This window comes from Myxine glutinosa, chromosome 14 (assembly GCF_964187855.1).
Source record: "Myxine glutinosa chromosome 14, kmMyxGlut1.1, whole genome shotgun sequence".
NCBI lineage: Eukaryota > Metazoa > Chordata > Myxini > Myxiniformes > Myxinidae > Myxine > Myxine glutinosa.
Window position 1 is genome coordinate 21534962 of NC_136274.1, and position 13874 is coordinate 21548835.

At 54.3% G+C, this 13874-nt stretch overlaps 2 protein-coding genes across 2 annotated transcripts in view; both read left to right on the forward strand.

Annotated features, from left to right (window-relative positions):
• LOC137439479 (gamma-sarcoglycan) overlaps window positions 1–13874 on the forward strand; it is a 434894-nt gene that overhangs the window by 69002 nt on the left and 352018 nt on the right. The gene's annotated exons all lie outside the window — the stretch shown is intronic.
• The window catches only part of CHM (CHM Rab escort protein), a 1037168-nt gene continuing 1035563 nt past the window's right edge, over window positions 12270–13874 (forward strand). Inside the window, exon 1 of the mRNA XM_078768407.1 lies at window positions 12270–12564. Coding sequence (XP_078624533.1) covers window positions 12459–12564 — 106 coding nt within the window. The 5' untranslated portion in view covers window positions 12270–12458. The remainder of the gene's footprint in view (window positions 12565–13874) is intronic.

Genomic DNA, 13874 nt, shown 5'->3' on the forward strand with positions numbered 1-13874 from the left:
CGGTGTCGCTGAAATCGACTTTTTGGGGCACCGCGTCACCAGGCACGGGGCCGTCCCCCTACCGGCCAAGGTGGAGGTGGTGAAGGGGTTTCCGTGCCCCCGCACGATCAGGGGGCTCCAGGAGTTCCTGGCCATGGTAAACTTTTACCATCGGTTCCTGCCCCGCATCGCCCAGCTCCTGCGACCCCTGCACGAGGCCCTCCGAGGGAAGCCGGGCAAAGGTGACGTCACCTGGACCGAGCAGATGGACGCGGCGTTCGTGGGCGCGAAGCTCGCCTTGGCTAACGCCACCATGCTCGCGCACCCGGCGCCCGATGCACCGATCGCCCTCACCACCGACGCCTCGGACTACGCAGTGGGCGCGGTGCACGAGCAATGGGTGCGTGGAGCTTGGCAACCGCTGGCGTTCTTCAGCCGGCAGCTTCGCCCGCCCGAACGCCGGTACAGTACCTTCGACCCCGAGTTGCTCGGGCTCCACCTGGCGGTCAGGCACTTCCGCCATCTGCTCGAGGGCCGTGCGTTCACGGCCTTCGTCGACCACAAGCCACTGGTGTTCGCGATGGGCAAGGTCGCCGAGCCGTGGTCGGCCTGGCAGCAGCGTCACCTCTCGGCCGTGTCCGAATACACGACGGACATCCAGCACGTCGCGGGGAAGGACAACCCGGTGGCGGATTGCCTTTCCCGGTCCGTTGCCCACGCGGTCCACCTCGGCATCGACTATGCCCGGATGGCGGCGGACCAGGCCGCCGACCCCGACGTCCAGGCCTTGCGGACCGCCGTTACGGGCCTCCGCGTCACCGAGGTGCCGTTCAACGGCGCGGGCACGGCCCTCTGGTGCGACGTCTCCCTCGGGCGGCCTCGCCCGATCGTGCCAGGCAGCGCCAGATTTTCGACGCCATCCACGGCCTGTCCCACCCGGGCACGAGGGCCTCCCAGAGGTTGATCGCCGACAAGTTTGTCTGGCATGGCCTCCGGAAGGCCGTCCGCGGCTGGGCCAGGACGTGCCTCGCGTGCCGTTGCGCGAAGGTGCACCGACACACCCAGGCCCCATTGGCCCCGTTTGCGGTGCCGGAACGTCGGTTTGACCACGTTCACGTGGACCTGGTGGAACCTCTGCCCCCCTCGTGGGGTTTCACCCACGTCCCTACCATGATGAACCGCACCACCCGGTGGCCGGAGGCCGTGCCTTTGGCGTCAACGACGGTGGCGGACGTCGCGCAGGCGTTCATCGCCACCTGGGTCGCCCGGTTCGGCGCCCCCTCGGACATCTCGTCCGACCGCGGCCCCCAGTTCACCTCGGAGCTCTGGGGGGCGGTCGCGCGGGGGCTCGGGGTCCAGCTGCACCACACCATGGCCTACCACCCCCAGGCTAACGGCCTGTACGAGCGGTTCCACCGCTCGTTGAAGGCCGCGCTCCGGGCGACCCTCCGCGACGGCGGCTGGGTCGACAGGCTCCCCTGGGTGCTGCTGGGCCTCCGGACGGCGCCCAAGGACGACCTGCGCGCATCCTCGGCGGAGTTGGTCTTCGGGCAACCGCTGCGGGTGCCGGGCGAGTTCCTCCCCGACTCCACGGCACCATGGTCCGCGGCGCAGGAGCGCTCCGCACTGCAGGAGACCACCCAGAGGTTCGCCCCGGTGCCCACGGCGCACCACGGGCACCCACCTACGCACGTCGCCCCGGAGCTTCACACCGCGGAGTACGTCTTCGTCCGGCACGACGCCCACCGGACACCACTGCGGCCCCCGTACGACGGGCCTTTCCGCGTGCTGGAGACCGGGGTGAAACATTTCACCTTGGACATTGGCGGCACTCCTGACCGTGTCTCCATAGACCGCCTCAAGCTGGCCCACCTCGACGTGGACCACCCACCGCCGGTGGCTCGGCCCCCGCGTCGGGGCCGCCCCCCGGCGGGCGCACCCCCGGCACCGCCCTGCCCCGCCGGCACGCCGCCCCCCGAGCCTGCTCCCATCCCAGGTGCAGCCGGAGGCATCCCAGCTGGCATCCCTGCACCCCGGACGCCGCCAGTCGCCAGAGGGCGCTTAGGCCGGGTCATCCGTTTGCCCCGCAAACTGGCCCTCCAGGTGCGCGGGAATTCTGGGGGGGCGCATGTGGCGGACACGAAAGCTCACTGGCGCGAGGGCATCATTCCGCGCACCAAGTGGGCGGCGACCACGCCCGAGGGGTAGGTGTGGCCGCGGGATATACATCGGGCGCGCAGCCCGGAACGCTCCAGTGTTACAGTGGAGCTCTTGAATAAAGACTCTTCCAACTTACCGCGTTGTCCGCTTCCTCCTTGCTTACAAGCAGCGCGCGTAACACCGCGCTTCAGCATCATCTTTTGATCGGGCCAGTTGGATGGATACTTGGCATAGGATGCACCACAAGGCTGTGGGATAGCATCAATGGCTGAGGGCCCTCTGCTGGTTAGAGCACCAATTTGTCATTTTGTCTTGGTGCCAGAGATTGCTTGCCTACTCTTTGCGGAGACACCTTGGGATCTTCACCGTCAACCAATGAATGCTGACAGACTGTACGCCCAGTTAAGGTCCATCCGAAGGACGGCACACCCATTGATGAATCGCCCTGCGTATGAAACACCGGGATGACAGTTCATAGCTGCGTTGGGATTCGACACAGGCTAGTCAGCTTCGAGGCGAGTGTGCGTACTTTTCGGCCACCCTGTCAGGCCTTTATCTAGGACTAGCTGAAGTATCCGGTGTTGCCAGGCCGGGGAGGGGAGGGGGGGAGAAGGGGAGGGGGAGGGAGGGAAGGGGGGGGAGGGAGGGAAGGGGTGGGGGGAGGGAGGGGAGGTAGGGGGTTCATATATATGCTGGTGGGTGAATGTGGCGTTCATCACGTCTCTGAGTTAAGTGTGATGCCGATCAGGAAGAAGAAGAAGAAGCCGTACTACCAAATTCGTACACTTCTGGAATTGTTTGATTTATTTGTATTCAAATGTCTGGTGATTGTTTTGTATTTATTTATGCGAATGTGTACTTGTATATAACTGTCATTAATTGAAAAAGGCTTCGGCACTATCGAGCGATTATTTTAAAAATAAAAACGATCTTTTCTTTTTTCATAATTTTTTTTTTGTGCCTAAAACACTCCCAGGCACTCACTGATGAACCTCTGAAAGTTTGACAAAGATCCGTTCAGCCATCTCTGAGAAAAATGGCGACACACAGACAAACATCTCTTATCCAGTAGAAGATTGTTAAAAAATCTAACCAGTGAATGTTCAATGATGTTTTTTGTTTTGCTTTCAAATTATCCTTACAACTACAGATCAATCAGACTGCTCCCAATCATCAGCAAGGCCATGGAATGCATCATGGCTTCTGACATTAAATCCTTCCTCTTCGCCAATGGCTTGATCTCAGATCATTAATTTGGATTCAGACCACTGCTTATGCAGTCACTACTCTGGACACGCCACTCTGGACATGCTGCTTATGCTGTCTCAACAATGGAGGGCAGTCCTCAATGCAGTATTCTGGGTCCTGTGCTTTTTCTAATCTTCATCAATGATCTTTCTGACTCTGGAAATGCCTCTATCTTTTTTCTGACGTCTCCACTCCCTGCCTCTCCATCCTTCATCCCTCAGATCAACAGGCAGCAAGCAGCCTCTTCTCTCTCTGCAGACTTGGATAAAATTTCAAGCTGATCAAACACATGGACCATGTATTTCAATCCTGACAAATATAACACTCTCACTATGTCTGTCTGAAAAGACCGTCTGGAAAACCCTCCCATCTACGTTCTCAACAATCCTCTCGAAGAAGTTCTGTCACTCAAGCTTTTGGGTCTCACTATCTGCTATAATCTTTCCTGAGAAAACCACATTTCCAAGATGGCCTTTAAGCCAGGTGCCGACTGGGCATCGTCCGTCGTGCGAAGTCCTTTGGGAACTGCTCACCATCTACAAAGCTTTCGTCCGCAGCTTAATGGAATACTGCTCTCGCCTCTGGGCTGGTGCTCCTGCCTCACACTGGGCTCGGCTTCACGCTGTAGAAACCAAAGCTTTCAGAATCATTGGTATCTTCCACGAAGCTGATTCTGAGGGCCTTTCACTCTCTCACCACAGGCAGGATGGTGGTCTTTCTGTCTTCTACTGACTCCTCTCCAGCCTTGCATCCCCTGTTCTGTCTGCTCTGCCCCCCAAATATTCCTGCACAACAACTCAAGATCTACCTGTAACCATTTTCTAGTGAAACTGCCAAAAACAAGACTCTGCTCACCTTCACTCTTTCTTTCCTCTTTTTTCCTGCCTCCTGGAACAAACTCCCACACTCTCTTCAATCCCACTCCTCCCGTCAGGTCTTCAAAACAGCTGTTCGCCACCATCTCTTATCTTCCCCCTTCCAGAACCTTGATCTTTTCTACCCCCGTTAATGCACCCCAAACCCAACTCCTTCAAATTCCGTTTTTTCTTTCCTGAAATCCCCTGTAGGGTTCATCTTGTTTATCCTGTGTACCCCACTCCAGCCCTCTCTCTCTCTTCCACAGATGTCCTGCTGTCCCTGTTTCCTACTGTTGTTGTGCTTCCCTCTCTCTCCCCCTCTTGTCCCCTGCTCCCTTTATTATATGTGCTTTGTGTCAGATCTTATACGAGCCTCATGTGTATGTGTATATACATCCTTATATATGGTGTGTATATATTGTTACTGATCGCGGTTTAGATGGTATGATGGGCCGAGCGGATGGTCCAACCGCGACCGAACAGTTACTCCCCGATTAGAACCCGATTCCACCCGACGTTGACCAGATCGCACCGCGGCTGCTCAATGAGGGAAAAGACTAAAACGACGAATGCAAAGAGGAAAACGAAGGCAAAGAAAGGTTTGGAAATACTACTGAATTTATTGACTATTTACACACATAAGCAAAAAGAAAGCAGTCACGTTTATTTACAAGCACATAAGACGCAGGTGACACAGTGAAAATACTAGCTTATACAGACTTAATTAACCCAGGACAGAACAAACAGAACAAACTCACGTACACAAGTAGGGTGGAAAGGCAGGAGGTGGATGGCTGGAGGGAGAGGAAGGTCCAAGGGGGTCCTGCAGCACAACCGGCGCGTTTAGCAGCCGCCGTTCCTTCACGGCCCTGCTCCAAACCGCCGTTCAGGCCCCCAAGCTGCTGTTGTGGCTGCTGTGGACGTCGCGTGCTTTGCCAGGCCTTGTCCGACTCGTCTGGTCCAAACCCTCAACTCTTTCTTGGTCCACTCACTTTTTACCACCGACTCCTCACCACAACCAACGCCACCAACTGACCACCACCACCGACTCCTCACCGCAACCAACGCAACCAACTGACCACCGACTCCACTGACTGACTCCTCACGACTCTCTTGTATTCCCTCCCTCTCACTCGCGTGCGCGCCTTTTATAGCGCCTCCGGCGATTAAGCCGCCGGCCTTTTGGACACGCCCATCGGGGTCCTCACCTCGGCCCTGGTTGGTCGCGCGACCCTCTCGCTCCGCCCTTGATGACGACGGGCGGGCACGCCCCTCTTCCCCTCTATGACGAGGTGGAGACACGCCTTTCTTCTCCGACCCTGCCTCATGGTCAATGGCGGTTATTGGAGGGGAGGTAATTTGGCAATCGAGGCTCGGCAATGACCAGAGGGGTTGTAAAAGGGAATGGAGATTTTGGGGATGGGAATGAAAGGGGATCTATTCTCTTTCACTGGTGCAATGGAGTACTTCAATTAATGGGAGACACAGCCTTACTCTAAAACACAGAATAAGAGATAACTATCAAACAGGGGTATTCTATTATTTGGCTGACGTGTATGCTTGTGGACTAATTATGGGATGCCCTTTCACCTTTACACAGCTCCGGAGGTAGGGGGGCGCAGAATAAACAATAATAATAATAATACAGCACACAATCAAAAAAATACAGTCCTCATCTCCGCAACAATATATATATATATATATATTGTTGCGAATATGGAATTTGGCCTCCATATCCGCTTGTAAATATTCCCCTATTTTCTCCAATACTCCCCAACTTTCCCTAATCCCCCATTCCCTAGTCCCATTGCATGTAAACAACAATCAGTAGAGCCGACCTTCCCCTTATTCCCCCATTAAATGTCGTGCCCAGGTCCACCGCACCACACGTAGACAACTTTCGGACATCTTGCTAGTTATTCTTAGTCTATGTCAGTTAAGGCCTCGTTTCCATTAATTATGACTCTTCGTTGCACCAGAATGTGATTATATGGCATCAGTAGTGAGTTTAGGACCTTTCCCATACCTCCTCCCATCTTCTTCCCCGTCTACAACAACAGAGGGGCACGGCGCTGCGCGGGGGGGAGTGTGCGTCCTCCCACCGGCTCGGTTAGCCGCCATCGACAATGCGCTCCAGACAACGCGCTCCAGACCATGCGCTCCACGGGGTTACCACAAAGGGGCTCCTTGTCAGCTCCTCGTCAAGGGCGGAGCCTGGTAAACCCCCCGCACGCACCCAATGAGAAGCAACGAGCCGAGGGCGTGTCACTCCCCGCCGGATATACGCGGCCACGTAGCGGACGTGACGTCAGATGCGCCCCCAGCTGGAGAAAGAACGTTGCCTACGACCGCTGAGAGGAAGAGAACCCGCCTGTGAAAGAACGTTACCACCTCGAGCGCTGTGCAACCTTCCGCATCTCTGGACCGGACCGGGTCGACCCTGTCCTTGAGCCAAGAGTGCACCTTGAGCCATCGATACCCGCTGTCCTTTTCATCAACCCCCGTGTGAGTCAGCCTTGTCCCGTTTGCCTGTCGTCTGTTGGGGAATAATATAAGATTGTGTCTAAGTGCTTGTCTTTCTATGTTGTACCTCTCGTCCCTGTAATCTGACCTTCCGCACGAATATAATCTCCTCCGGAGGTCTTGAGAACCGTATCCCTGGTGTCTGTCATTATAATTCAGCCGTGTGTCTTCTTTTTCCTTATTGAGCCAGCGTGGCGCGGCTTCGTCAACGTTCGAGTACAATCGGGTAATTTGTGCGGACACGACGGCCATTCCGCTCGGCCCACCTTAACATCAAAGTCGTGTCTGTAACAATTGGTTGTCAGGAGTTGGATTCGAACCTGGGACTAAATTTATTTAGCCCAAATTTTGGAACACCAATTGTACTATTAGAGTAACAATTGGTGTCGAGGAGTGAGATTCGGACCCGGGACTAAATTAATTAGGCCCAAATTTTGGGAGGGAAAATCGAGCCGGAGCGCGTACGGCGCTCGACCAAATCGATCCGGAGCGCGGTCCCGCGGTTACTGCGCTCGACGAAATTATAACAGCAAAATTTGGATTTGTTTTACGAAACTCGAATTTTGCAAGTCGCGCTATGGCGGATCAAGACGGCTGGGGTCCGGTAGGGGAGAGTGAAGCAGGGTCGGTCCAGGACCAAATTGAGGGACGCGAGGAGAGCGAAGCAGTGAGGGTAGCAGGTTCGCAAAATAGCGCCGTCACGCACGAAGTAGCGGGCGCGCAAAATGGCGCCTCGCAGATGGCCACGGCGTCCACGCCCGCGACCGTGGCAGCGCCCCCGATGGATTGGGGCCTTTTTTTCATACAAATGAAGGCCCTTATGGCCCAGAATAGCGAGAAAATGAGGGAGGAAATGAGGGCTGATAATGAGCGGTTGGGAAACCGGATGGATGCTCAGAGTGAGCAATTGGGGGTAATGGGGAACCGGATGGATGCTCAGGGTGAGCAATTGTGGGTAATGAGGGACGAAGCGAGGGGTACCAGTGAGGGATTAGACAATAATTTTAAGGGATTAGACAATAATTTTAAGGGATTAGACAATAATTTTAAGGGATTAGACAATAATTTTAAGGGATTAGACATGAAATTTGGGAAATTAGACGATAGATTAGGGGAAATACAGGAGGGGTTAACGGGGGTAGAAAACAGAATGGCCGCTCAAGAGAATCAAATGGAAGGGATGCAAAAGGGGTTAGAGGGGGTAGAAAATAGAATGGCTGCCCAGGAGAATCAGATAGAGGGAGTGAAAAATGGGTTAGAGGGGTTAGAAAACACCATGGAAGGCAAATTGAGGGACATGAGGGACCAAGCGGAAAGGGAAGTTAACCAAATGGGGCAGCAGATAGAGGGGGTCAGAATGGGGGTAGAAACCAAACTGGATGCTCACAGGGAGGAAATGGAGCAGATGAGGGTGGCATCTGGGCAGGAGATGCAAGTGATGGGAGAGGAGATCAGAAGAGGAGTGAGTGAGGAGGTCGGAGGAGTGCGCGAGGAGGTGAGGCACTGTAAGGAGCGCATGGAGAAAGAGGTGAGAAAGGGGACTGTAAAATTGCAAGGTGGTATAGAGGAGTTGACGCTGGGAGTAGAACAACTGACAGTGGGACAAAAGGAGTTGGGGGACCAGGTAAAGAAGAACACAGCGGTAATAGAGGGTTTAAAATCGACACAGAAGGAGATGAAAAAGGACGTAGGGGTAATTAAAAAAGAATGTCAGATGGTACGTGAGGGACTGACAACGAGGTTGGACGAGGTGATAGAGGTAATGGAGACGAAGGACCGGCAGGTGAGGACGCACCTGGAAACGGTCAAGGTAGCCTTAGAGGATGAGCTTGAGGAGACGTACCGGGGAATAAAAGAGGTGAAGCACAAATTAGAAGAAGTGGAAGAAGGGATGAGCGAAATTAAGAAGCGACGGAGAGGGGATAAGAAAGAAATAAAAGAGGAGATAAAAGAATTGGTCCAAAGTCTGTGTTTGGATCGTGATGATGTGCTCATTAACCGGATGAGGGATTCGCAGGTGATGGAGGAGAAGCGAAGAGGAAGAGGACCCGGTGTAAGTGGTGACCAATATGGTCGTGCGTATGATGCGCCAGGGGATTTAAGAAGCTTGGGGGTCGAGATGGACCCGGGTGTTCGTGAGAGGCCGTGGGTGAAGTGTGCGACAGGTCTGGTGTGCGAAAATGGAGGTGTGCAAGAAAGTCCGACTCTGGGGTGTGTGAGGAAAAAGTGTGTACCAAGGAGTGAGTGTGCTGGCGAGAGTGAGTCGGTCGTAGCGTGTGTGCGAGGGAGCACATGGGAGCGCGGTGTGGTGAGTGTTACAGAGGGTGTGACGGGAGAGTGTGCGCAGGAGTGTGCGCGAGAAAGGTGTGTGACGGACAGGTGCATGAGGAAAGAGTGCGCTGTCAGAAGTAAGGAAGAGTGTCCACCTGTGGTGAGTGTTACAGAGGGTGTAACGGGAGAGTGTGCGCGAGAAAGGTGTGTGACGGACAGGTGCATGAGGAAAGAGTGCGCTGTCAGAAGTAAGGAAGAGTGTCCACCTGTGGTGAGTGTTACAGAGGGTGTAACGCAGGAGTGTGCGCGAGAAAGGTGTGTGACGGACAGGTGCATGAGGAAAGAGTGCGCTGTCAGAAGTAAGGAAGAGTGTCCACCTGTGGTGAGTGTTACAGAGGGTGTAACGGGAGAGTGTGCGCGAGAAAGGTGTGTGACGGACAGGTGCATGAGGAAAGAGTGCGCTGTCAGAAGTAAGGAAGAGTGTCCACCTGTGGTGAGTGTTACAGAGGGTGTAACGCAGGAGTGTGCGCGAGAAAGGTGTGTGACGGACAGGTGCATGAGGAAAGAGTGCGCTGTCAGAAGTAAGGAAGAGTGTCCACCTGTGGTGAGTGTTACAGAGGGTGTAACGCAGGAGTGTGCGCAAGAAAGGTGTGTGACGGACAGGTGCATGGGGAAAGAGTGTGCTGTCAAGAGGAAGGGTGAGTGCGCTGTCACGAGTGGAGGTGAAAGTAGTGAGAGTGACATGGAGCGTGAGTTAGTTGTGACAGGTGAGCGAGTATGTACACCTGGGATGGAAGGATGCACACCTGGAATGGTAGAGCGTGAGTGGGAATGCACGCTGGAGTTGGTGGTGAGGCACGTGGTTGGGTGTGCGAATGAGAGCACACCTGTGATTGTCACAGAGGAGGTGACCGAGGAGGGGGTGCGAAGCGGTGTGTTGGTGAGGTGTGCGAGCAACGAATGTGTGCCAAAGTGTTCGGTGGTCAGGTGTGTGACCAAGGCTGTGAGTGGAATGGGTGTACCTGGGTGTGTAAGGAAAGGTACGAGGAGCATGGGCACGGCGGGATGTGTGAGCAAGGAACGGGCTGCGGGGTGTAAGCGTCCAGGTGAAGCATCGACGTTAGACGGGGTAGAGTTTAGAACGACTTATAGCCGAGTCGGGCCCTCGGTGCGTGCTGGGCCTCGCTTTGAACGGCCGCGTCCGTGCTCCACTAGGCGGAGCTGGCAGCCCGATAGAAAGGGTCGTCATGGCGACCACTTTTTGTTGAGACGTGCCGGCAGGTCGAGATCGGGACATTGGATGGCTCCACGCCGAGGTGGTGTGTGGGATCTCGGCACGGGTAAACCCCCGTCCCTGCACCGAGTGCCGGACGCATCCAGCCGCTGGCACAAAACAACCAGCATCCATTGCTTGGCTTTACGAAGCCGGGCTTTGGACAGGAATTGGCGCACCGAGAGGCAGTAGTGAGTAGACTGGGTGATGAGGTTAGTGTATTGGACCCAAAATTAGAGAAAAACAAAATTTGATGATTGGCAAGGGATTGGCAGTAGTGATTGGCAGATGATGGGTAGTGATTGGCAAATTTTTGATTTGTTGAAATTTGATGTGCAAAATTGGTAGTGAGCGATGGGCCCGGTGGGTAAGGCTGGCATCCCTGCCACCCTTCCCATGTGGGGGCAAAGGAGCTATAGTTTATGGGGTGTATGGCAGTGAAAACTAGCCCGGGTGGGTTAGGTTATATTGTAGGGATCTAGAAGAGATTGACATTAGGTAACGTTAAGTTTAGTTAGTGACTGATACCTGTAGTAGGGACGCAGGTAGATTAGTGTGGATGATAATGACGAGGGAGCGCAATAGTTTAAAGGGACGACTGGGAAGCGCAAGTTTCAGAAGGGAGTAGTTAGCTGAGATGATGCCGTGTGTGTGAGGATTGTACAGGTGTGATTGCACAGGTGTGCAACTGGACAGGTGTGTGGAGCAGTGTGTGAGTAATGAGTGTTGTGGATCAGCGCGAATGCGCTTGGGGAGAGAAGGGTGCAGGTGGCACCAGGTGTGAGAGCACAGGTGTGCAAGTACAGGTGTGTGGAGAGAGTTGGAGTAAGTGGTACGGAGTGGTGTGCATGGTGCGAAGGTGTGGATGGGGGAAGAGTGGACCCCTTTCACGAATACCCGGGGCGGGTAGTGTAAGTGTTAGGTAGAGGGTATAGGTAAGTTGTGGTTGGATATTGGCATCTGTGGTGCGGTTGCAGAATGGTATTGTGGATGGGTGCATTAGTGTTGTGGAAATGGCTGGGCGTGTAGCCTGTTAGTGTGTGTAGTTGGTTGGGCACTCCACCACTGTGAGGATGTCGGCCAGGTGAGGCCGCAGGTGGGCTCTGGGAGCCGGTAGAGTTGTGGATGGGGCCCGAGGATCCGGAGGATGGACCCGGGTAGCCCAGTGCCAGAGAGGGCACCGAGTGGGGAGAGTGCCAGAGGGCCTTCCCCAGGTAGTTAGGTTAGGGTAAGGAGCAGGTAAGCTCGGAGGCAACCGCAGTGGTGGAGGTGTGCAGGTGGGTAGACCCACTGGGAGAGGTACACGCCACAGCCCAGAAATTGTGCGAGGGCACCGGGAGATGAATCGGGGGAGTGAGACCCCAAATTGAAGAGCACCACAGTTTGGCCAATGGGAATTGGTTTTTAGAACCCATAGTGTAAGAGGGCCAATGGTTTGGCCGGAGGAAGACCCCGGGTAGTGTAAAGTTGTTAAAGTCATTTAGGAAATAGTTAGGATTGAAGAACCTGTCGCACCATACGCAGCCACTTACCTGTGATGATGATGACTCCACACCTGTGTTTTCTTTGTTTTGTTGCAGGAGATGAATTGCTGTGTGGATTTGTGAGACGCATCACGACGTGGATGAGACATTGGGGTGATTCCATCTCTCCCTCCCTAGGAGGGACTGATGATGAATTGGTAATGGCAAATTTTGATGTGCAGTTGGAGATGGCAAATTTTGATGAGAGTTGAAAATGGCAAATTTGATTGGTTAGGAGGGAGAGAAGACGAATTTGGTTTATGGGAGGAACGGGGAAGACAGTAGGGATGTTTGTTGATTTGTAAAGTAGATGTTTATGGGTAGTGTTGTGTTTTGTGGATACAGTAAGGGGTAAGGGAGGGGCCATGTAGGTTACCTGGTGGGGGGGGGGGGGGGCGTACGATAGGAACGTACCTGTCTCACCTGGTTCCCATGTGCCCCCAGTGTGCATCACCTTACATTGCGTGCACTTTTGCGCCCTTACCACCTTACTCACTTGTCTGCTTCTTTTGTCTCCCACCTCCGAGGATCTGGCTTTGGGGTAGAGAGAGAGGAGAGAGAGGTGCTGGCTGCGCAGTTGTGGGCCTGCACTTTCGCTGTTTGCTGCCGGGATCGATACACCATATGGACCGCAATGTTTGTGGCCACCCACAATGGACCGCAGTTCGTTTGCGGCCAAGCACCACCCGGGGATGGACCTATGGGTCAACGTGGCACCTATGCCATACAGGTGAACCACTTTTAGTTAACACCAAGTGCACCACAAGAAGAGCAAGAGACACCTGCAGGGTTAGGGGTTGTCGAATTTATTTTTATTCCAATGAACAATGGTGACTGCACCGATTGGTGGTGGGGTGGTGCTTTTGATGCTGGGACGGGGTGCTCTGCACGTTATTAAAGGCCGTCGGCCACAGAGCACTCGTGGGTTGGTGTATCGATGCTGGCAAGCGCTCTCTCTCTATGCATAACATCTGCATGTGTTCCTCCAAAAACAGGTCCTGGATCGTCGTGTAAATATCAGCGTAGTCTTGTGTAAATAATGCTCCCTACCGGCTGTATGTGTAGTTTGAGAATTCTTTCCGGATTCGGTTATCCTATGGGTGTGTTTCTGTGAGGAGAAGGGTGCAACGTCGCAGGGGGACATATTTACTCATTTGTGAATATCTGTAAAACTGTCGCACTCAGGGTAGAGTTAATAGTAGAGGGAACTACATTGCGTGCCACACTAAAGTAGGTAAAAATTTATCGGGTCGGGACGCCCCGAGGGTAGAGAAGGGTGCAATGTTGCGAATATGGAATTTGGCCTCCATATCCGCTTGTAAATATTCCCCTATTTTCTCCAATACTCCCCAACTTTCCCTAATCCCCCATTCCCTAGTCCCATTGCATGTAAACAACAATCAGTAGAGCCGACCTTCCCCTTATTCCCCCATTAAATGTCGTGCCCAGGTCCACCGCACCACACGTAGACAACTTTCGGACATCTTGCTAGTTATTCTTAGTCTATGTCAGTTAAGGCCTCGTTTCCATTAATTATGACTCTTCGTTGCACCAGAATGTGATTATATGGCATCAGTAGTGAGTTTAGGACCTTTCCCATACCTCCTCCCATCTTCTTCCCCGTCTACAACAACAGAGGGGCACGGCGCTGCGCGGGGGGGAGTGTGCGTCCTCCCACCGGCTCGGTTAGCCGCCATCGACAATGCGCTCCAGACAACGCGCTCCAGACCATGCGCTCCACGGGGTTACCACAAAGGGGCTCCTTGTCAGCTCCTCGTCAAGGGCGGAGCCTGGTAAACCCCCCGCACGCACCCAATGAGAAGCAACGAGCCGAGGGCGTGTCACTCCCCGCCGGATATACGCGGCCACGTAGCGGACGTGACGTCAGATGCGCCCCCAGCTGGAGAAAGAACGTTGCCTACGACCGCTGAGAGGAAGAGAACCCGCCTGTGAAAGAACGTTACCACCTCGAGCGCTGTGCAACCTTCCGCATCTCTGGACCGGACCGGGTCGACCCTGTCCTTGAGCCAAGAGTGCACC